The sequence below is a fragment of the Branchiostoma floridae genome, chromosome 2 (genome assembly GCF_000003815.2).
Source record: "Branchiostoma floridae strain S238N-H82 chromosome 2, Bfl_VNyyK, whole genome shotgun sequence".
Taxonomy (NCBI): Eukaryota; Metazoa; Chordata; class Leptocardii; order Amphioxiformes; family Branchiostomatidae; genus Branchiostoma; species Branchiostoma floridae.
In genome coordinates, this window is record NC_049980.1 from 18,656,411 (window position 1) to 18,679,667 (window position 23,257).

Genomic DNA, 23,257 nt, shown 5'->3' on the forward strand with positions numbered 1-23,257 from the left:
TTGATACAGAGACAGGTATGGCCTGAGAGAGACAGACAGACAGACAGACAGAGAGATGTAGATAGATAGATATTTCGGACAGGTCGTTCGTCTACTAAATTTCTTTAACATTTTGTATCACCCAATTTAAGCATTAAGGGTATCCTCGGGTACAAATAGATAAAGAAACAAATGTCCATACGTAAGCAAAGGTTGTAGAAACTGGGATAGAGGCCACCCTATTTATCTTATGGTGTCGGGAGGACTTTGACTAACAGATGCAATATTCCTTTATCATTACAGAACAAATGCCAGGCGGCATTGTTCGATTTCGTGTCGAGTAAAGGCTTTGAGATTGGTATCGTCATACTGATCATGTTGAACATGGTGGCCATGGCCGTGGAGCACTACAAGCAAAGCGACACGGTCACGTACGTCCTGGCACTCGTCAACATCGTCTTCACCTCCATCTTCACCGTGGAGGCCGTGCTGAAGATCATCGCCTACCGATGGCACTACTTCAGGGTTGCCTGGAACGTCTTCGACTTCATCGTGGTCCTTTTGTCTATCCTGGGTAAGTCAGGCTGTCAGATTTCTGTATGGTAGTAGGGCTAACTATGGATTCTAACACACTGTTGAAATGTTGGATTCAATACTGACCAGCACGTCTTTGTTAAAGAATTAGCAATCCAAGTTTTCTGTAAAAAATATTAATGTCCACTCCACGATCTAACCGATCATACCTGCAAATTGCCATCCTTATTTCCTATAAGGGAGTGTGAGGGCCACTGATTAATGAGCTTACTTGAATCACACCCCAAATAAATGTTTAGTTGCTTGAGATACAGGGTTCTTAAAACCATGTAGCAACCTACAGCCTAAATCATCCAATGAAATGTATTGATGAGTCTGCTATGAAGTAACATTTCCAAGCACATCAAGCACTTGCAATGGCTAGCGCGATACTATTTCCTCGTGGTATATCTACTTCTGACAAGGAATTATGAATAGGGGTTGACAAATAGCCTTAACTAACTAAGAAATCGACTTTTGTTCTAAAAAATTCCCAATGTTATAGGACTATCGCACAAATTTTACTTAGCTACTTTCATGGTGTCCGCAAGAAACAATTTCATGCCTACCAGACATTGCCGTGGTTATTGGAACAGTTTCCTGTACATCCGTATCTGACAAGGAATTATGGATACATGTAGTGGTTTGATAAATAGTCGCCTTGAGTATAAGCGATCGACAGTTTCCCAGAAATTGCCGAAAGAGCCGACTGGGACACCACAGAAGTACCGGAGCCAGTCCAGACGGCTACATCGCTGTCGGCTTGGGGCCCATTTCATTATCAAACCTCTAAAGAGGTAGTCGTTTTAATTTTTCAATTCCGAGGCTAATTTTCATTTTCCCCTCACAACGCCGCATCGTCTGCCGAAAAATGACCAATATCACACTTGAGACAGATCAATCGGCGGCCAAAGGGTTTGACGCCACCTTCGTGGCGACACTTGTCAGCCGGAAAATTAATGCACCATCATCGCAGGCAATTTCACATGGAGGCAGGCAATTAATACGGCGTAGCTGTCCCTTCCTAAGTGGGTCAGGAATAGAAACAAAAACGTTCTTACTTATTGTTTCTTGTTTCTTCTGCAGGTCTAATATTGGATGACTTGCTGCAGAACGTATTCATCACACCAACCCTCCTGAGGGTGGTGCGAGTCTTCAGAATAGGGCGAGTCTTACGTCTGGTCAGGGCAGCCAAAGGGATCAGGAAGTTGCTCTTCGCACTGATGACGTCACTTCCGGCCCTCTTCAACATCGGACTCCTCCTGTTCCTCGTGATGTTCATATTTGCCGTCTTTGGAATGACGTCATTTGCATACGTGAAGAAGGAAGGGGCCCTCAACGACATGGTCAACTTTGAAACTTTCGGAAGGAGTTTGATCCTTCTGTTCCGGCTGACTACTTCAGCGGGGTGGAACGACGTGCTGGAACCTCTCATGAACGAAAATCCTCCAGACTGTGATCCGAACTTTCCGAATGGATACTGGAAAGGAAATTGTAGCGTAGCGTGGTTAGCAGTAGCGTATTTCGTGTCATACATCATCCTGAGTTTTCTTATTGTGATCAACATGTACATAGCGGTGATCCTGGAGAACTTTAACCAGGCTCACCAGCAGGAGGAAGACGGGATCACAGAGGATGACTTTGAGATGTTTTACTCTGTGTGGGAAAGATACGATCCTTATGCCACACAGTTTATCTACTACCATCAACTGTCGGACTTCTGCGACAATCTAGACGAGCCGTTACGAATTCCAAAACCGAACACCATAAAGATTGCTTCGCTAAATCTTCCAGTACGCGCGGGAGACAGGATACACTGTATCGATGTGCTGGAATCCCTAACGCGGCGTGTTCTAGGAGAGGTGGAAGACAGCGAGGAGTTTTCGGAACTCAAGGCACAGATGCAAAGGAAGTTCCAAGAAGCGTTCCCGCAGCTCACGCGCCATGAAGCCAGAACCACGACCTTCATGAAAAAGCAGGAAGACAGAGCTGCCCGAGTCATCCAAAGAGCGTACAGACAATGGGTCCTTCGAAAGTCCATTCGAGGTGCATCTCAGATGTGGCGTCTGCGCAACAGTAACAGCAGCCTCAACACCGCCGATCAGTCCCCTGCAAAACTGCCCCTGACACCATCACGTGACACTGTGAACACCAAATCTCCGTTTCTCGGTGTCAGACAGCGTTGGGCCTTGGACCAGAAGACAGCTAAAAGAACTTCTTTTGCCTCTCAGTCAGACCAGCATGCTCCAGACAATGACAGTGTGGAGCGGAAGTTGAGCACACACAGCTTGGGCCAACCAGACCCAACCACGTGACCATGGGTGGAATGACAGACCACAAGCAACTCAGTTGACACTGGCAAAAGCCAGGAATAAAGAAGAAAGAAGGCAAAAAAGAAGAAAAAAACGACGACGCCCTATACTTCATTCGAGAGGACTGTCTTATCAGACAAAGATACTGATTATCAAGCCATATCCGAAAGGGACTGGAAGCCATAATTTACCAAATGGCCACGAATAAAACCAGAGTACATAAAGATGAGTTTGATGTATGGTATTAAATTTAAGCATGTATGGTTGAACAAACTGGAGCACGTATTTGACAACACATTACCTGCTTGCCATGCAAATGTATATGGATGAGATATTGTAATATATGAAAAAGTAGCTACAAACTGTATTTGTATACGTTTGCATATGTATATTGTGAGACTTGACATACAAAGTCATGTGACTCCGCACCGTTGCCAAAGGAGTACCATGCAGACAAACGCGGTGTTCCTTATACACTTTCTGTTGCCAACCTCCAAATGACACAGCTGTAGTCACTTTCTACATGGACGGCACTTTTCATGACAAACAAAAATGGATAGTGAAAGATATCAGGTATGTCTGATTACCGGCCAGAAGTGCCGCCTATCTTAGGTATACGAAGGATCGGTGGCATGGTTTTGCAAAGTGTTCGAAGACATCTTATTACACCAATACCTGTGTGTACAGACCGCTTCAGTGATTCGTATTTCTGATGTGCCATCAATTGTTGATGAAATTTCATGACAAAAAGAAAGAAAGGGGTCTACAACCTGACTATATATAGCTCCTCGCGTGATATTGTCCTTGGTTTTGAGATGAGACTGAGTTTGAACTGTGGAAGGTGCGCAGGAGTGGGCATGTAGAAAGCTATTCCCTCTCAACACGAGCTGTACATAGTATTATTGAAGGTTATTGGACAAGCTATTTTTATACATATTTGTAACAATTGTACATATTTGGTCCTTTCTGTCGGTTCGGCATGCAAGTGCACTGTTTTGGGACTATGGGCAGTTTTTTTCTCTTTGTTACGGGTTGTATCATATTGAAAAGATTTGTTTCGTGTCTTCAAAATGATATACTGTAATACACCTATTGATTGACAAACTCACTGCAAATGGCGTAGATCAAGGTAAATTACACCTGGGCCATACCATTAAAGTTTTGCAGTGGCGATTACACAGAAAATCGAAAACATGGCATTTATTGTATTGGGCAACTTGTTTTCTTAACTCAGACGGTATTTTCTTCAGTTTTTTCATCGTGTTGCTTCGGAAAGACTGTCCATAGTCCAAGTTGGACACGGCCCTTAATTGGTTACAAGGTTACGTGTACTTCCTGTCCCATTCGAGAATTTTCAATTTGTCTTGGGAATTTTCGGAGGCACAGTGTGATGGTATATGCCATCGGGTCTGGACTATCACTATAACCTGTTAGTGGTTGGATTTGAAAATCCCATCAAGTAAACTTATATGGATGCACTTGCCAAGATTCAAATGAATTCACATGTTACAGAATAGGGCTTGTTATCAGAACACTGTCTGAAGTATGCAGTTGTTTCATACAGTTTCCATGTATGTCTGTACAATGTGTGCATCGGTACAATTTGTACTATATAATACCAGCATACCTATAACCATCTCACAAGATTGACATATCTCCTTGCTACGTCTTGAGCAATAACATATACAGAAAGCAAAGTCTTGAAACGAATAAAGATTTACGAATGTCTTTCCTGTCCAGTCCTCATTTTCTAAATTCAAAAAGTTAGACAGGTTTCAAGCATTTCATTTGCAGGCCTTGGCGCGCATGTTTTAAAGACAATGTCCAAAAAATGCATTAGATAAAAACGTTGCAGATAGTCTATGGCGTCGCCGTCTCTTATCAACTTGCTATTTGAGCGGCCTGATAAAAAAATCGAAAACCTGTCACTATAGAAAAGACTTTTCCTGTCAAAGTACAAATTGACGGATCTTCTGGATCTTACGTCAGCCTGAGAAGACTAAAGCATAGTCGATGTCAAAATAAGTGGAACGTGAAATATGAAAACCCCTACTTGTTTCACTAATCGATAAAAGAAAGAAAGGTGTCGGGAATCAGTAACTTTAGGGGATGGCAAGATGCCAACAGAGCCACATGTATGAACAAACATGGTCTCAGGCACCATAGCCGGCCCGAGGAGCTGTAATTACACCCTCCTGGGAACAACGGGAGTTATCCGCACAGAGTATGGTAAAAATCTCGTTGACAAGCCACTAGAACTCAAAGGTCATATAATGATTATATACATGTCTGTGGGCGTGGATGGGGAATTAACTTATATAGAAAGGGCGCACGGTTTAGCCTCTGTAGCAGACTCCCCAATGGTCATCAGATTTCGGCAAGCGACCAGAACCCGGCAGCTAATCTGAAAAAAAACCTTTCGGCTGGGTCTGCAACTTAGGCTAGGGGACATGAATAGCTGAGGTTACTATCGTTAGACGTTGTAAAGTGTTAGATCGTAGACAAGATCTTTTCTTCCCGCTAGGGATATACACATAAACTTTATCTATCACAAAGTATACCTATATTGCACATGTGGCTTACTTATCTTACTTTAAACCTTGATTTGTGTGTAGAAATAAAGAAAGAAAGAAAGAAAGAAAGAAAGAAAGAAAGAAAGAAAGAAAGAAAGAAAGAAAGAAAGAAAGAAAGAAAGAAAGAAAGAAAGAAAGAAAGAAAGAAAGAAAGAAAGAAAGAAAGAAAGAAAGAAAGAAAGAAAGAAAGAAAGAAAGAAAGAAAGAAAGAAAGAAAGAAAGAAAGAACTGCGTCAAGGAAATAAATTAAGCCTACTTTTATTACCACCGGAGACAAGAAGGCGGAAAATCGCTTAGCAGCTCCACTCAATGGGCACAGAATATATAATATCTGATGGATGGTACGTCAGTGGGGACCTTAGCCAGAAAATATATATTGTATGATTAATGGACATGTCTAGACATACAGCTGATTAGAATGTAGCAGTCCGAGAGAGTAACATACTTCAAGCGGAATGAGCAGGTTTTATGAAGCTGTCTGTGGTTGGAATGGTGGCGCCAGTGGCAGGGGCGGTTCAGTGCCAGCTATATCTCGCCTGGACAAATTAGTCCGTAACTTTAGAAACTTGAATATCGGTACGACATACATGACTATAAGTGTTGTATACCATATCATGATTGTTGCTTTTGTTGCAGTTTTTGTTCCAGATCATCATTTACACTACATCAATGATACAACAGTCACATTGTATAACATAACTATATGTACAGACATTATATATGCGTATGTGAATAATACATAGTTACCTTCACAACACATAGCTACTCTGACAGACGTATATACGTACCTATTATTTACAGAAAAAAAGGATGGTGTAAGTTATCATGTCTTTTACTGGGAAACGGCCATCAAATGTCACTCAACGTTATCATTCCAAGGACATCGTGATACAAATAAATATGCAACATTATGTCCATGCTATAATTCTGCCGCCCGTTGATACTTGGGAAGGTGTGCGGAAGGAAGAAGACCCATTTGGGGAATAAAAAGACCTACCACGAGACTGCTAATGTACAATTGAATATCAAGCGCAGTAAACAAGAGCGCCGTAAGGTCTGGTGACCTTTAGAATGGGCTAAAATGGACGCGGGTATTTCCCAAACAGGCACGTTAAGGCGATGAGGGGTACATATACAAGTAATTCGGGTGCTCTTCAGGGCTAAGCATGGGCAGGTCACGTTTTCTATAGCCCAAGCCCGGAGTAGATAGCCACTACTTTCGAGTGTGATCGAAACATGTCTTTACTAGATATAGACCCCTCGGGTTGCCGGGGAAAAAAGAAATTGTTAGAATATACCCAGGTTGCTGCTTAGAAATCCATGACCGAATGACTCTTCGGGCACATTATCCAGCCTCATTGGCCATTCTAGAATTAGCTTCCGAGTTCCGAGCAACCCAGGCCAAGGTGTCTGAGACTAGAACATCCATAACAGACAGTATTGTCATGTAGTAATTTAAATAAAGTCAAAGACAGTCCTTCTATTGTATAACTCATATCATAACACTTTACATTACGGATATCCACTTCTGTATCTGCAATGTTTGCCACAAAAGCTCATTTCGGCGTAACACGAAAGCTTAAACACAAATCATGGGAAACACAATTGTCTTGGCTGAAATAGAAGAATTTGCAAGGGTAATCCTGATATTTCATATTTACAGCTGCCATAAACGTGGAAGCTCCTTGGATTGCTTCAAAGAAAGTTGCCATAATGTAACTCTATGGTCGGCCTCTTGTACATCATTCCCTTCATTTAGTAGACTTTTTGTCCAATTCTTCAAAGAAGCCCAAGGAGTCTGGAGTAGAGACTAAAACGTGGCCATGTCGGCATCTACTCAATGCTGACGCATTCCTCTGGCTTGTTTGAGAGATTGCTAAGAAAACTTTCCGTGAAGTCATTGCTCTTTTAGGTGACCACACAGACACAGGGGGCTTGTTCCTACTACCAATTTGTTCTCGTCTTGCTCTGGAATTTAACCATTTAGAACATCGAATTCCTCCACATCGTCCGACTGTCTCGGCGGCTTGCCAACCCGTCGTCGAGAGGTGCTCTCAGCAGACAAAACGTAATACGTAAAAGCAAGGTCATTGACATTGTAGGTTTAGTTTTTTAAATTTTTATTCCAGAGGGATCTAAATAATGTATCTTACTAGAAAGGCAAACAGACTGTATCAAGTTATGCATCGATACGTTGTTCGCAGGTCGACCGCCCATTGTCCATTTCTGTTACTTAGAAAGCCACCCACACATCCGGAGACTTAACATGCATCCTTAACAAGTGCTGTTGCATTATGCTCCTCTTCAACAGGAAACAAGATTCTCCTCGGTGACTATCAACCCTCATTGTGCGCTACTGGACCGGACAGTAGCGTCTGAGCGAGAAACTAGAATAAAAGAATAAAAGTGAATAGGAAAATGAGATCATCAGGATCTTTCTTTTCCGTCAAACTAATTATTCCATGACCACGGCTGGTTCCCGCCACGCCATGGTCTGGGTGATTGGCAGCTCGCCCGGACAAGCCCCACGTCGGTCGATACGTTTTATTGATTGTACGTCAGAACTTTATAGAAGTGGCGGACTTCCAAGGTGTGTGGCGACTAGCTGCAGACATTCAAATCACCGTATTAAAAAAGTTACGGGTAACTTTAGTCCTAACAATTTCTCTGAAATCCAAACTGTTTAAACAACAATTATATATACTCCAGTCAATTCGTTACGATGGATTCAATGTACTATAATTTCAATGGAAGCAAGCGTGTACAAAGGCAACGGTATGCTGTTTCTAAAAAAAGAGAGGCCTTAGGCTAAAAATAGGAATTATTCGTTACAGTTTGACGTAATCGCCGCAAACATGATCCTCTGTCCACAACCGGTGTACAGTTCTTGGACATGTCGCCTATTTCATATGTGAAATGCGACTCCTGCCATCCGCCATATGACGTCCACCCGAACGTACCGCATGGTGCCTACCAGAAATATCAATAGCTTTGTACATGTACCATGCCGTAAGTGCATCCATTTATGTATGTTTCCTCTGACCTCAATTTACCGTAAAAGTTGTCTCAAAGTACACCATACAAATGTCACACATAATCTGACAAATAACACGTTTCCTGTCTTGTGACTATATGTGTGACTTATGGCTTGTTGTCGGTATACACCCCTTCTTATTTTTTTCCTTTAAATGTCAAACCTAGCAACATCCTACAACTACTGTATAGTCATACTTTCGAGTTCTTCTCAGAAAGTCCACAAACCGCGACAGTTCGTAGAAAAAGCAAGATATGTACGACCTTGGCTTGTTTTCCTACATGCACGGATTTGTAGCACTTACACTTGGACACTTGTCTATTTTTTGTGCCGAGTTTGTTTACTTTTCTTAAGTCCCGGCACCAAAGAACAACACCATCTGTTCTACAGTAACCTGTAGTAGGCGCAGCGTAACCTCTGCTGATACTCGGAAACCACCACTTGGTGTAAGTACACAGCTTGTGATTGATGTTTTGGCGACCCTTCTGTAAACTCCTCGGCGTGAAGCTTTGAACCGGTGCGACCCAGCTCCGCGCACGTATGCCGTGATGTCATCAGGCCTGCGTCAAATCACAGACCGCGTCGGCGCCCCGACAGTATTCATCACCGAGCCCATAATCACCCAATTGGCGCAGGAGAGCTAATTATATCATTACAACTTTGCGATTATTTAGAAATCACTGTGGACCCCAGCCACGTGTTTGGATTGGTACCCGTGTGTGTCGTCAACCTATATAAGCGAGTTGAACAGCGAGTGCTTCCATTTTCAAGACGGTCTACGATACCCGTGCCCGAAGCAAGTTGTGAGGAAACACGGGGAATCACCTATAGTATAGCAGAGCTCTCACATACAACGTGTTGAGACTGTTAAAGCAGAGCAGGACATTTCTTGTGAGACGGCTTTCGGAAGTCTACAGGTACGTCTATCTTTATTTTTAATTTTCTTTCTGAGATGTTCGTTTTTTTAAAGATCAACGTATTCGTTGTTGGGCCGAGCGCTCCACACGTTGGTCGGGCGGGGGCACCTGCTGGCCTGTCGGACACGCTGGCTGGTGAACTACGCTGACAGGTTGCTGGAGAGTTTTGAAGTCAGAGCCCATGACAATGTCTATGTCTCTCTCGTTAAATGAAGTCTAATCACTAGTTGACATGAGGATTTGTCAGTTTGACACGACGTCTCACCAGATAAAGGGTTGTATACGCTCCCGGATGGCATGTAAATATCCATTTGGTATTGAGGAAAGGACGAAACTGCTATTGAAGTTTGACTTTGTTGCTGCCTGAACAGGAGACGATGGAGAGCAGCTGGACATCCGGACCTTTGCGTGTTCTGATCTTCAGCTTGGTGTTATTAGCCACGCGAGAACCGTGGGTTCAAGGTACGTGCGTGCATTTTCTCTCTCTGTGATTTGACTGAGACTCCAGGTCAATCAGTAATATTTCACTAACCAAGCAAAAAACACTACACTGTCGAATTTTATGAGACACCCTAGTTCTCAAGCCTTGTCAACGAAAGTCTGGACACCAGTATTAAGTACACTTAATATCGTGGCATGACTTAGGGAGTCAAACATGAGTTGCCTCCGGCGGTTGCCACACATAAGTAATGGCGAAGAACAACTGACAGTGAAAACTATGAAGACAAGGCAAACAATCCGTGTGTTGGTTAACCGTTTACATTCCAAATTTTCTTTGGCGTTTACGTCCTCGCGTTTGGACACTGTCCGCGCTCCCCACGTAACGTGTTGGCTTTGCGGAGTCTCGTGAGGTCATGAGCCCCTCGTTACTTATCTGGCTTCTGATGGATAACACCGTGGAACCAGATGGGTACCAGACATGTCGTCGCACCCCCTCTGTATAATTCATATTCGATAATGAAGGGTGGGGTCTATGGCGGCGCATATTAAGAGAGCGATGATTAAGACTGTCCATGTTCCTCATTATTCGCAAAATCGCCCTGGTGGAAAATGTATCGTATGTTGACGCCGGATGTAACTCGTTCAATACGAACAGGCGCATGTCGGAAAGCGATTTGCTACGGGTCTTTGTCGGCTCGCTTTTCAAGTCAGTGGTGTTTTGTTATGTCAGACTAGGACTCGCCGCGAGATGTGACGTCAGTCTTCACACGAATTTCTCAGCGATTCTACGAATTCAATCTGTATATCAAAACTGTGGGGAAAATGTACTTTCCAATTAAGATACATGACGACACCCGTGCTTGTTTTTTTCGGCACGTCTTTTCTGTGGCCTTTGGCACGTTTCTTGACAAGCCTACGTAATACCCGTCCAGTCACGGCGTCAGAGATACCGTAACGTGCTTTCTTCCACCCCACGGCTTGCTTTTTTAGAATTCTAGACATAGTATCTACAGACCTTGCCATGACCCATGCCGTGACAGGCTGAATACTCATTCACACGTCGCTATGCTCGCACGGCACAACATCTACAAAGAAGCCAACAGAGCAACTGTAACCAAAACCAACGTGGTCTCCGGCAACAACTATGAACTGCAACGTTAAAACCAAGGGCGCCCAAGTTTGTTACAAACAACACGCGAGTCATAGTTTAGGCCTCCGTGACATGCAGGGCACTGTAGCTTTGCTCCTTTGAAGTGGGTACTGGTGTTGTCTAAACCTGTCAGCCCTGAGCGGTGCTTGTTGGAAAATGCTATATTTGTGTGTCCTGGACATCCGCACCCTTTGATATGGGATAGTCTGTTGGCAAAGATGTCCAAACAGTGTTCCCACGGCCTTGCCCACCACAGCTACATAGGAAGCGGGAATACTTGAGATCACTTGGTTAACTCCCAGTCAGGAAGCATGCAAAGCACACAAAGGACACGTGCTGTGGGTCACTGTGTTAAGCTAACATTTCTGTTAAGTCTAGACATCTCCCATGCCTCATGCCACAAAAGTTTGCCAAGGATTGGCCCGAGACCTCACACAACCGGGGTAACCCGAACCCCTTTGTCGCACTGACCAATTACTCGCTGCCGACAAGGGTGGCTACAGAAGGAGGCCAAGGATTCGTTGCCCTAGTGCTTCGTATCTTCTGTCTACATGTGAACATGTCATCAGTATGCACTCGGCGTGGACAAAAAGAATTACTTTCACGCCTCAGATGGCAAACACCTAGCATTTCCCTCGATAGTATATTGACCAGACATGGATTACGGGTCAATCTAGGCGTGAGGAAGGGCGCGGCACCACTAATACCCTGACAAACATAGATCAAACTTCTGCATTTTCATCTGGTGCCCAGTAGTCCTAGAAGGATGTACACACTTTGAAACTGATTGCTATCACCAATACATTATTTCATATATCTACAGTTACAGACATGTTAAGCAACGGGCACCTTTGAAAAACCATCCATAACACTCAGTAGTACTACCCGAACAGGTAAAAAGGCGAGGCATTCTATCGCATGAGCAACAGACTTGCCTGTCCAGGGCCAATGCAATCTCTTTTCTTTTTACTCCAAGAGAGGTCTAGATTCTGGCCGAGATTTCTGATTGTTTTCAGTGCCTTCACAGACTTCACAGACCTGTCACTTCCTCGGCTCCAACGCCGACATGCCACCGAGGACATTTTGCTTCATCCCCTTAAAGAAGACCCAAGAACTAAATCTTCATCAGGGACGTTAAAGATAAAAAAAACATATCGGGGGTACGTTGGGTCAAGAGCCGAGGAGGGGAACTGTGTAGGCCCTAAAAACAGTCTGGATGCCAGGCTACTGACAGCTGTCCCACCCAAGTAAATGCCGCTACTGTCACGACTGTGCCAGTCCGATGCACCTGACTGTATGATAAACCGTGCGTGCACTATACTGAAGGGAAAACGTGACGGGCGTACAAGTTCGACATTTACGAGTTAACTTTTAAGAGGGAGCTCATCAAGAAACCCCCGACCTCTTTATCATAGCTCTTTCTGTCGGCAATAACGAAGCCTTTATCGATCATTAGCAGACACCACTTATCTTAATCATTGCCGTAGGCGGGGCGCGGACTGGAGGCGCCGTGGTATTGACCACGCCGTTTATTTTACATGTGGTCATTGCTGTCTGTAGACCTTGAATCGGGGCTGGTATACCTTAAAGCTTGGCGGGTGTTCTAGATGTATATACATCAACTTGGCCCCGAAAATGGAATTCAAATGGGACCGTCTCGGCTAACTAACGATGTCTGGCCATGCACACATGACCCGGCATATAAAGATGTCTGAAATCCCCTCCCCACACAGTACAGCTTATCAGAACGGACAAGTCGGTGAGATCAAGTTGGAATGTATTACAGGGAACCACCCGGTCGGTCTGTGAGAGGAAATTGTCAAGAGGTACAGGAAACTAGTACTGATATGTGCGATAATGTTTGAACGCCGATACCGGAATATGATACATTGTGATGAACACACAATACGAGGGAAATTCAAGGCATACCTTACTGAGTACTGGAGTGCATGAAAAAAAACCTTGAAAATGAACGCAAGCACAACGTTTCTATCTTTTGGTAATCCTTGCGACGTCATTCTTAAGACCTCTCTGGTAGCTCTCAATGTTGAGCTTAAGGAAAATGATAATGACTCGGAAGTGTAACCTTCATCAACTACCACCCCAAGGAGCGGCTACTTCATAAATACGGGGATAACTACAAGGCAGCTTAAAAGTTCGCCTGTGTTAGAAGAATTAATAACCATCAAGAAGACTCTTTGCGAAGGGCATCTGCATTGGGCATGCGAAGAATTGACCTTACCCGATTTTTGCACTGTACGATACCACTCTTTCGCAAGGGGAATGAATCAAGCACTTATAGGACATTCATTGCATAAAGTTAATGACGTATTCCATTTCTACGGCAACGTGACCAGACGGATCTTTGGTAAATGGTGTTTTATTGTACTTAAATTAACACGGTACACCAGTCCTATATGGTACTTAATATCAACACTGTACAACAGTCCTACATGCAATTTAACATTACCACAGTACAGCAGTGTATCAAGAATGGTAACATTATCACAGGATACCGGTCATGTATGCAACTTAACATTATCACTGTAAAACAATTAACCAAGTATGAAATTTTACATTTTCACTGTACAACTGTCATGTATGCAACTTAACATTAACACTATACAACAGGCCTGTATGCAACTTAACATTAATACTACACAACAGTCCTGGTATGCAAATTAACATTATCACTGTACAACACTGTTGTCAACAGTCCTCACGGTCTTCCACTTAACATTTTCACTGTACAACAGTCCTGTGTGCAACTTAACATTAATACTACAACAGTACCGGTATGCAAATCAACATTATCACTGTAAAACACTGTTGTCCACAGTCATGTAAGGAACTTGCAATGGTAACATTTCCACAGGACAACAGTCCTGTATGGAACTCAACAATAACATAAGACAATAGGCAGGGTCTATTCTAAACAGCAACACTTATGTAAAGATGCCCTTTTGCACCAGAAATACTATTACGAGAGATATTGGCTTTGAAGATTACAGTCTACGAAGAGAGTACTATTTCCCACCTGTTAACCACAGAAGACACGATGTCCGCACTAACCTCTTTAAAAACACATGAAACACGACAGAGATGTACCTACAATAGTTGAAAATAGTTATTCCACGAAAACATCACTGACCAAAAGTACGGACTGGCAGTGAAGGATCAGAGAAAGAAAATTATTCCTTACGAACATAAACGGCGACAGACTTCCTGACTCCACGGTATAAAATACAATACTTTGGTGGACATGTCTACGTACGTTTATGCATCATGCATGATTTGCCGGACCATTGCTTCCCCAAACTGATGAGCGACGCAATAGAAAGGCGCCTAACGTCTTAACAAGCAACAGCATTGCGGTCCGATTAATCATTGGCATTGTGTCATTAGTGAGCTACACTGTCAGTATGTGTACGCGGATGGCTCGAAAAGATATTTCCTTTGAAAATACTCCTAAACCATCATTCAGTGCTCTGGATTGAAGGATCGTAATCGTCGTAAGGCCATCCTGTGCTACGAACAAGAATATTTAAACTACAATTTTCGGGACAGCGAATTGGATGTAACCAAAGTTTCGACTGACTTTGTGAGCAGTGGATCAAATGATAGTTTGTTGCATCCTCCGTGTCTAACCCTCTGCGAATCTTTCAGCGAAAACGTAAGTTATCGATTTATTCTATTACAATTGAATATCACAATAGCCTCTGCATTTGCCTTTCAGCTGGACACTGCTGGACGACAATGTCAAAGAACGGGAAGTGCCAAGGCCTGATCAAGGCGTTCGTGTCTAAGGAAGAGTGCTGCAGATCTGGAGGAGTCAGCATTGCCTACACGGAGGACGACGTCGACCTGGGAACGCTCTTCAAATGGCGAGCGTTCGGTGATGGCGCGCCCGGCTGCGAGCCTTGCCGAGGTGAGTTTGAAGAGGGTAAGTGCATCTACACAGGTTGGTGCTTACACTTTAGATTCTCTGTGTGGTGAATTCCATACAAGATAAGCACAAAACGTAAGTGTAGGTGGTCTGCATGGTGGTCTTCGCATTCGAGGATCCCGATGTCAGCAGTTCTAGCTCATGAGTCACATGATTCCTTTTAGATTTTCCTTTCAGATTTCTGGTAGCTTCCGGGATTCTGACATTCTCCAGCCAAAAATTAGCACCCATTGAAAAACCTAGTACCAATCAGAAAATTGATATACAATCAGGAAGTAGTACATGGAAAGGAAAACGGGCCTGGTAATAAAGCGTGCTATGCAAACTAACGTGAAGTATACTAAACGTTCCTGACGTTTTCATTCTCCATCAAACAGAGTCATGTGATGACGTTCAGTGCGGACCAGACAAGCGCTGTAAGATGAACAGAAGAAACAAGCCCCGGTGTGTGTGCTCCCCTGACTGTTCGGACCCACCCACACGGGGAGCTGTTTGCGGCACGGACCGCAAGACGTACAAAACATACTGCAGCCTCCTGAGAGCCAAGTGCAGACTGTCTCAACCGAACCTACAAGTCTCCTACCACGGCATTTGCAAAAGTAAGCTACAAAGACCTTACATTTATAGCTGTGACATGATTGACAGTTTATTACGGACACATTTTATAATACAGAGATTTTCACCAGTCATCTGATCATGACAACTGAGGACCAAATAGCCTTGACCACGTAACGTGAGCAGCGGGTCAACGGTGTTTGGTAATAGGTAGATTTGGTAGAGCCACCAATCGGGTTCAGTCAAGGCTGGCCGCCGGGTCCGGAAGCAGTTAAAACATTTCTTACCATAACGTTGTATACCAACATGGATAGGTTTTCATGCCAGTAGTTAGATTATACTCGAGAAAATATTATTACCTACTGTCCGCAAATTATATACATATCTTAATGCCTGAGACCTAACCAACATTTTACCTAATATTTTCTAGCCTCATGCGGCGACGTGACGTGTCCACCGGGGAACCGTTGTATTATGGACCAGAACGAAACGCCCCACTGTGTATCCTGTGAGTTCCACTGCCTTGCAACTCCGTCACTCGCGGAGGCTGTGTGTGGAGTTGACGGCGTAACGTACCCGAGTGAGTGCCACCTTCGAGAAGCAACCTGCCTAGCCGGCCACACCATAGGCGTTGCCTACAAGGGGCTATGCAGAGGTGAGTTTCCGTATAACCTATGAGAATGTTCATATTCATAACAAGCGCAACATCCGTTGGTCACTCAAGCTGTAAGCGGATATATTGCAACCCCTAAAACGGGTAGTAGTAAAGCTGTGTCAAATCGCCCCCAGCATCTGTACATTCCTTGTACGCTGCCTGTTAAGTAAAACACTTGATTCAACCAGACATGTCAAGCATGCCACCGCGCAGCTTATAGGGTTTGCGGTTTTCCTGACATGGTACGTTTCACTTGATCAAGACAAGTTATGAATAGGACCACCAACACAAGCTGAAGATGTCCATACATCCCCACCAAGGGGCAGACAGACAGCCGAGACGCTAAACAGGCGTACATATGTACATGCCTGTCATTGGCATCTAAATAAAGAACATGACCTGGGTCACCGTGCTTGTTTACGGGGAATCAACCCGATCGAAATGATCATGGCGGCGTTTTTTTTCCTTCGGTCAGGGGAGTCGTCAAGTGGTATATATTGCATTCAGTCTGCAAAAATTCTAGGAATTGCACAGGAATTTTTCCACAGGAATGCTAGCACTCCACAGTATGCTGGGTATTCAATACCCCCCCCCCCCCCCAATCTGTTCCAGATGTATCTCTGGTATGCAATGGTGGAATGTAGGTCAGACTGGATCCTGGAGGAATTTGTCCTTTGAAACTAGTGGTAGACAGGGAAACTCTGCACAATGGATCACATTGTCTTGGTTGTTATGTTATATGGTATGAATGATACATTTTCTTTTCTAGAGCTTGTTCAAGCCATAGGCCACAGGCAGACAGGAAATACTTCTGTAGTGCTCAGCTGTAGGTTAGGTCACTGGCAGACCATTGTACTGTACCGGGGATAGTACATTTCTGCTGGCTGTAGGTTTATGTTACAGGTGGGCTACGGTATATTGTGTCAGGGATAGTGCGACAGGGAAGTTCCAGTCTATTTCTGATTTGAGCTGTATTGTTGTACCCTCAATCGTCGTCATGGCAATAATACATTTTTATTGCCAGTCTTGTTTTTCCTTCGGTCAAGGCTGCCATGCCACCATATCTTTGACATTGTAGCATCCCACCCAAACTATGTGCTACGCCCCCTGACACTAAGCTTATGCCAGGATTGTGGTCTAGTGGTGCATTAGCCGAGGGTAATCCCGAACAATTTAGGTAACAGATTCTTCTCTAAATCAGGGTCGATGACCTGCGATGGGCTGGCATGCGGGAGAGGGAAACGGTGTCTCGTGGACAAGAACAACAACCCGCGATGCGTGACATGTGGGATGGACTGCTCACGCCACAAAGCATCTCCTTCAGACCCGATCTGCGGGTCGGATGGAGTGACGTATGCCGACTGGTGTGACATGAGAGAGACGTCGTGCAGAACAGGCTTCATCATCGAGACAAAGCACATCGGGCGATGCATGGGAGGTAAGATGTATTGCTTGATAAGACAAAGATACTCTCTAGCAATGCTTTAAGTCAAAGGAATAGGATAATGCGTATGCAGGGACATCAGCAGCAGGTTTTGCCTATAAATGAGCAATCTACTTATAAGTTATCCCGGCGAACAGCATGGGTAAGGATGGATTCTATACAGACAGATGGATTAGTATAAAAAGGATAGGGTGCGGGGTTTTCAAATATCAACGTCAATGACATAATGCGGGGTCTCCAAATACCAACATTAATGCCATAATCTGTTATCTGTGTGCTGACAAAAGATTTATTTTGCACTGGAACATGTAATTACTTATCAAGTTGTCTACAAAGAATAATCCCATTTATGGTTATTTCCTTTCAGATAGAATGCCAATGATGACGGATACCTATCTCTTTGAGGGCTCCATGTCGGGCGAAGCGGGAAGTTCTTCAGCTAGTTTCACCGACGGGGAAGACGAAGAAAGTCGGTGAAATGGCTTTGAATTGTAGCGTCCTTCCATTTCAAAATTCAAGTAAAAGACATTAATATATGCACTGTGCACACCATCATTCCAGTACTCCCATGAATATTTTTTCTTGCCCTCAATGTAGTCATTCAACAGCGTTGCGGTTACTCGCAGTTGACGACAGCGTTATCTTTATTTTGTTACTGTGTGCATGGTAAATGTAGGGCCAGTTTTCTCTATTATTTTTTAAATATTGAAATGCAAAGGAAAATATTGTTACAAGTACTGTATTGTATATTTCTACTATTTATGTGTAATGTGAGTGTATGCTCAGGTATTGTGAATTTGCACAATCTTCCTTATAAAGACAAGTAAGTTTCTTGTCATATGAGTGGTGTAAGTATTAAAGAGATGATTCTGTAAAAATGTGAACTATGTGCGGATGTCCGTGTATATTTTCTTATTTCTTTGAAACAGTATATTTCGAATACTCTGTTTTTTTGTGGCTGATGCATGTGTTGATGTATGTATATGTTGGCCTCCAAGACGGAGACCTCTTGTCTGTCATGAGCGACAGAGTCGTCTGGAGGAACTTTATAGTGTCACCTGATATGGGGATGAACTGAACTGACTGTATGTGCTTAAGTAGGAGACCACATTAACGCCTCCAGTCAATATGCTAACTGATGGAAAAACATGCAAATGTAACGCAGTGATACAAAGTGAACACGTGAATATATATCACCGCCTTCGTGAAAACAATACAACATTACATCTGTGAACATCGGTAAACAGTATATTACAGCAATTCCATGGAGGTTAATTATAAGATCGAACAGGCTATGCATTAAAGACTATATATGGCCTCCTTCGGTCAATATTGACCATGGTAAAATTACAGACTAAGTAATATATAAACATGGATTACAGCTATAGGACTTGTAGTAGCTTGGATGTGCATTTGAAAGAACGTTGTGATAATCAAAGTACCTACGTACATCTACCGAGTTATTTCAACGTCAACATGTACCACGCACATCACGTAGCGTATGTGGTCGTATTAAAAAGAATTGTTGCAGAAACTATTGGTCTTGTCTTGTTTTACTTGGATCAGTGAAGGCATCGATTATCTTTTTTTAAAATATAGAATATGAAATGATGTCAAAAATATTATCCAGAATATTCTGCTAGGCTGGTCTATAGATGCTTTATTCCGGGTTAACTGTAGTGGAAATAAAATCAACCGGCACAAGACAACAGTGCCGTGGTCGTGCGTAGGTAAACAAGGTTGAAAAGACGTTGGGAATGGAAGCAAATAATTTGACAAGCCTGATGTTCACGGCCAAACAAACCTTGTATATCTAGTACTATCTATGTACACAATCAGATCTAAGCTGAACACACATATGTTGCCTTGGTTAGTCTTTGAAGAGGTCTATCTCTTACGTAGGTGTACAAGATTCGACGTTTTATTTAGTATTGTAGATGACCTACCTTGGCCCCAAGTGAGGGCATTTCGTTAATTTCTACCACACTGAATACGCTGGCTAATAGGGAGAATAATTTGCCAGGGGAATTTTGCTTTCAGACTAGTTCGCCGGAGGAACAACATTAACATTAGTGTTCACTAACTTAACTCCCTAGACAATTAAACTATTTTTTTCCGAATTCTGCTTTCCCTGTTCCCCGTAGGACGGCCTGGCGGAGGGTAACATTTAGTAGTAGTCGTCCTCATTTCGCTAGTTCCAATGACATGATGGACTACATTTTATAACCCTGGACAGTAACAGTAACTATGAAAGATTCATTTGTCTTGACGTTATGCAGAAGTAGCCTCCGTTGCAGACTTCGAACGCGGTCGGCTTTATTTTGGGGTGGTTCGCGAATTTCAAGGTTGGTAATTCTTTATATGCCGGGAAAGGGAGTTTGCAGAAGAAAGGAGTTTGCCGTGGAAAGGAGAAGAGAGTCAGGTTTGGTTTCATTAACTTTGCTGAATAAAAGGCCATGCCGCGTACCTGTCGTCTGAATTGGATTTGTGGATAAATGAGTACTAGTAGCCTAGGGTGCTGTACCGGTCTTGTTTGTTGTTATTTTACCTCCATGAAATGTAATGGAATGGAGGTTATATTTTACCCCGCGTTTGTGTGTGTGTTTGTGTGTGTGTGTGTGTGTGTAAACAAAATAACTCAAGAACGGCTGGGTGGATTGGTTTCATACTTGGTGTGTTGGTAGTGTGTGATAAAAGCTGGAAATGATTAGATTTTGGGCCCCCTAGCGGCTCCCCTTGGTACAGCAGCGCAACTTCCGGTTTTGCTATCTTGGTGTTCTGAACAAGCTATGGCCACAATATTTGAGTATTAGATAGCTCTTGTGCTCAGGAAGAAATGACATAAGTTTGGGCCCCCTAGCGTCTACTTTTGGGACAGCAGGGGCATTTTTGTCAAAAACTTCTGAAGACGATAACTCAAGAAGGGAACAACGAATTTTCATGATTTTTGGTATGTAGGTGCCTTCGACAATGTTGTACAAGATAAGATACTAATTATGCAAAATTGGAGTACATTTGCATAATTAATGAGAATATTATATCATAGCAGTTTTTTTCAATGTATCTCTTGTTCCAGACATGCTATGGTCTTGACATTTAGGTGGTAGATAGCTTTTAGTGCCATGACCAAGTGGAGAAAGTTTCAGCCCTCTAACATTTAATTGTGGAACTGCAGGGGCGTTTTTGTCAAGACACTCCAAAGCGGATAACTGCAGAAAGGATAGACAGATTGGCATCATATTAAGCATGCGGGTACCTTAGACAAAGATGTTCATAATGATATACATGTTATGCAAATGAGGACTTAATTTGCATAATTAATGAGGAAATTGTATAATTCCATTGTTTTCAATAACTGGACTTCAATAAATGTAACACATGTTAATTATGATAGATGGAGTATAAGCAGATACCAAATATGGTAATGAGGAGCTTATTTGCATAATTTATGTAAAAATTGCAAAACCGCTTTATGATTAATAAGGGGAATTTTATAATTGTGACATGTGTACGTTAGTCAATGATGAACAACACCATGCATAAATTATGTCTATGTGTTAGTCAATTTCATTATTGTATGTTGAGATCTTTCATGCTGCAAGAATTTACTTTCGCCCCTTGCACAAGGAGACATTGAACTCAAAACACATGTTCTGACAAAAGTTAGGCCCGGGATGGCCTCCCATGGGTGATTCTAGCACAAAACCACCCGGTGTAGCCCAGTTGGGGACGATGTCAATCTGAACCGTGATTCTATGCAGATAAGCCCAAGTACATCCGTATACATTCGTCCAGCGTTGATGATTTTTGCGATGACTCTTCAAAGCACTAGTATCTAACGTTACCCGACTCCAAGAAAGAACTGACCAATGTGTCGGCTTTTCATCCACAGTTTTAGGTATAAATTCCCTGTCGGCCACTTCCTTCTTTATGTTCTGTAATGGTTGATAGTTTGGAAAAGAAGTCATCAGACCTTGAATCAAAAGTTATTCCCGCCATGAATGAAGACTGACGTTGGTGCCATTTTTGGCGGACCAAAATCAGACGACATTTTGGCAACTGGGGGTCACTGAGCTCTGAATTTTCCCCCTCCGCTATTAGGAAGTCCCAGATAGCTTCCAATCAGGGAGAACACTGCCTTAGATACTTCGCGACTTGCTAATTGAGCGAGTTATTCGTATTATACGTTTATATACACCAGAAACTATCAATAAGAATTCTGTTTACTCACCAGTGAACTCTCGAAAGTACCCACAATCCTTAGTGAGACATGATGTGACGTCACAGAATTAGCAAGATGGCCTCCTTGCTGAGAAACGGAATACTAAGGACAGCGGGAATCGCCTTCGTACGGCCGCACAGGTGCGATGTCAGCATTTAAACACATTTCTATGTCATGTGCACTTACTTTTGCAAAGTTTCTGAGAAAAATTAGATTCATAGGTTGCTGGGAATGTAGCAAAATTCGCGACGAAGTGGTTGACCTAGGTCGAATAGTGGGGAGGGGGGCGTCTCCAAACGAATACTAAGTATTAGTTTCCAAATTTTCTACTTAGCTATGTAGGTAGCTACACTATATTAAAGCGAAATAGTTTCATTTTGTATCTGTTAATTGAATATTTTCAACAAGTCTTGTTGTGACCTGTACTTGTACTGTAAAATGTGCAACAAAGGTCTTCAATCAAATTATCTGTATCGAGCTTCAATTTTTGTGTGGCAGTTGAGCAAATCACTCTGAGACACAGATGCAACACATGTACACAAGCAGATTATTGGTCGTGGGAGTTACTACCTTTTTTCGACCCGCCGCCAGTCATGTTTGTAATAATCTTAATGGAAATTAGCCAATCTGCATGTACGTATGTACTTCGAAATTAACACTCTGTTTGCATATCTTTTGCAACAAAATTTATCAGAGCTGCTGCCTGTACAAGGAATCTATCCCAAGAGACCAGTCCATCTGCACATGCCAATGAAGAAACTCAGATCACCCCCTTTGAGGAAAAAGTGGTATGTCCCATGTTGTGATTTGCATTAACACATTTGTAGCATAATAATCATATGACATGTATATAGAGTTTACAAAAGTTCTGATTGGGCTCATGCTTGATATCCTTTCAACTAACGCCAGACACACTGGTAGTGGTACTCTTTACAGATCTGATTGCATGCTTGGAGACACATGTACAGTGTGCATGAGGCCCACAACATCTTTACCATGAGAACACATGTACTGCATGCACATCGCATCTGGTCCAGTGTACATTGTTGTGACCTTTTTTTCTTATTGGACCGGTCTGGAAAAACGGACCTAAAAAAATTCAATGGACCTGACATAGGACCGATTAGAAAATGAACAGATTATACTGGCAGTATGGTGGTTGCAAGCCTGGAGTCTAGCCTTGTTCACTTTGGTCTGCTCCCGAAGGTTGCAGGGTAGCGGACCGAAGCGAACAAGGCTGGACTCCAGGCTACTATGACGGCAGGTGTTCACGTGTTTTGAGATTTATTGATCCTAGAAAATAGCAAGAGCAACATAGAGGACAGTTGGTAGTCATTTTTTATCAAGTTTTTACAGTGAAATAGCATTGTTCCATACATCTTTAATGAATTGTGCCATTGGAGATTGTGAAAACCTTATTACATGGATTTTTATCACATGGATCTGTGACATTTTT

At 42.9% G+C, this 23,257-nt stretch overlaps 3 protein-coding genes and 1 long non-coding RNA gene across 7 annotated transcripts in view; 3 read left to right on the top strand and 1 right to left on the bottom strand.

Annotated features, from left to right (window-relative positions):
• LOC118407736 (sodium channel protein type 4 subunit alpha B-like) overlaps positions 1–4,592 on the top strand; it is a gene marked incomplete in the record, with an annotated part of 58,292 nt that extends 53,700 nt beyond the window's left edge. The window contains 2 exon segments of the mRNA XM_035808256.1: positions 283–553; positions 1,639–4,592. Coding sequence (XP_035664149.1) covers positions 283–553; positions 1,639–2,867 — 1,500 coding nt within the window.
• Positions 1–21,878, bottom strand: part of LOC118407780 — a 35,415-nt gene extending 13,537 nt beyond the window's left edge. For both annotated transcript variants that reach the window (XR_004830191.1, XR_004830188.1), the window contains exon 1: positions 21,811–21,878. This is a non-coding gene — a long non-coding RNA (uncharacterized LOC118407780). The remainder of the gene's footprint in view (positions 1–21,810) is intronic.
• LOC118407744 (follistatin-A-like) lies at positions 9,066–19,116 on the top strand. 3 transcript variants are annotated; one of them, XM_035808278.1, is made up of 7 exons: positions 9,066–9,388; positions 9,760–9,850; positions 14,716–14,922; positions 15,303–15,524; positions 15,911–16,135; positions 17,337–17,573; positions 17,951–18,785. In XM_035808278.1, the coding sequence occupies exons 2-7, from the start codon at positions 9,766–9,768 to the stop codon at positions 17,959–17,961; spliced, it is 987 nt and encodes a 328-aa protein (XP_035664171.1). In that variant the 5' UTR covers positions 9,066–9,388; positions 9,760–9,765; the 3' UTR covers positions 17,962–18,785. The 3 variants fall into 3 exon arrangements, with proteins under 3 accessions (XP_035664171.1, XP_035664164.1, XP_035664157.1); XM_035808271.1 differs by having other exon boundaries at positions 9,077–9,388; positions 14,716–14,907; positions 17,947–19,116; XM_035808264.1 differs by having other exon boundaries at positions 9,081–9,388; positions 17,947–19,116.
• Positions 21,795–23,257, top strand: part of LOC118407765 (NADH dehydrogenase [ubiquinone] iron-sulfur protein 4, mitochondrial-like) — a 5,453-nt gene continuing 3,990 nt past the window's right edge. Inside the window, exons 1-2 of the mRNA XM_035808287.1 lie at positions 21,795–21,941; positions 22,496–22,589. Of these exons, the coding sequence (XP_035664180.1) occupies positions 21,877–21,941; positions 22,496–22,589 (159 nt within the window). The 5' untranslated portion in view covers positions 21,795–21,876. The remainder of the gene's footprint in view (positions 21,942–22,495; positions 22,590–23,257) is intronic.

What these genes read in the sequence shown, in the direction of transcription:
- LOC118407744 (XM_035808264.1), top strand. Translation starts at nt 9,766, where the DNA reads ATGGAGAGCAGCTGGACATCCGGACCTTTGCGTGTTCTGATCTTCAGC. An exon ending in GCGAGAACCGTGGGTTCAAG is followed by an intron (nt 9,851 to 14,715) that starts GTACGTGCGTGC and finishes TTTGCCTTTCAG; the next exon opens with CTGGACACTGCTGGACGACA. An exon ending in CTACAAGGGGCTATGCAGAG is followed by an intron (nt 16,136 to 17,336) that starts GTGAGTTTCCGT and finishes TCTCTAAATCAG; the next exon opens with GGTCGATGACCTGCGATGGG.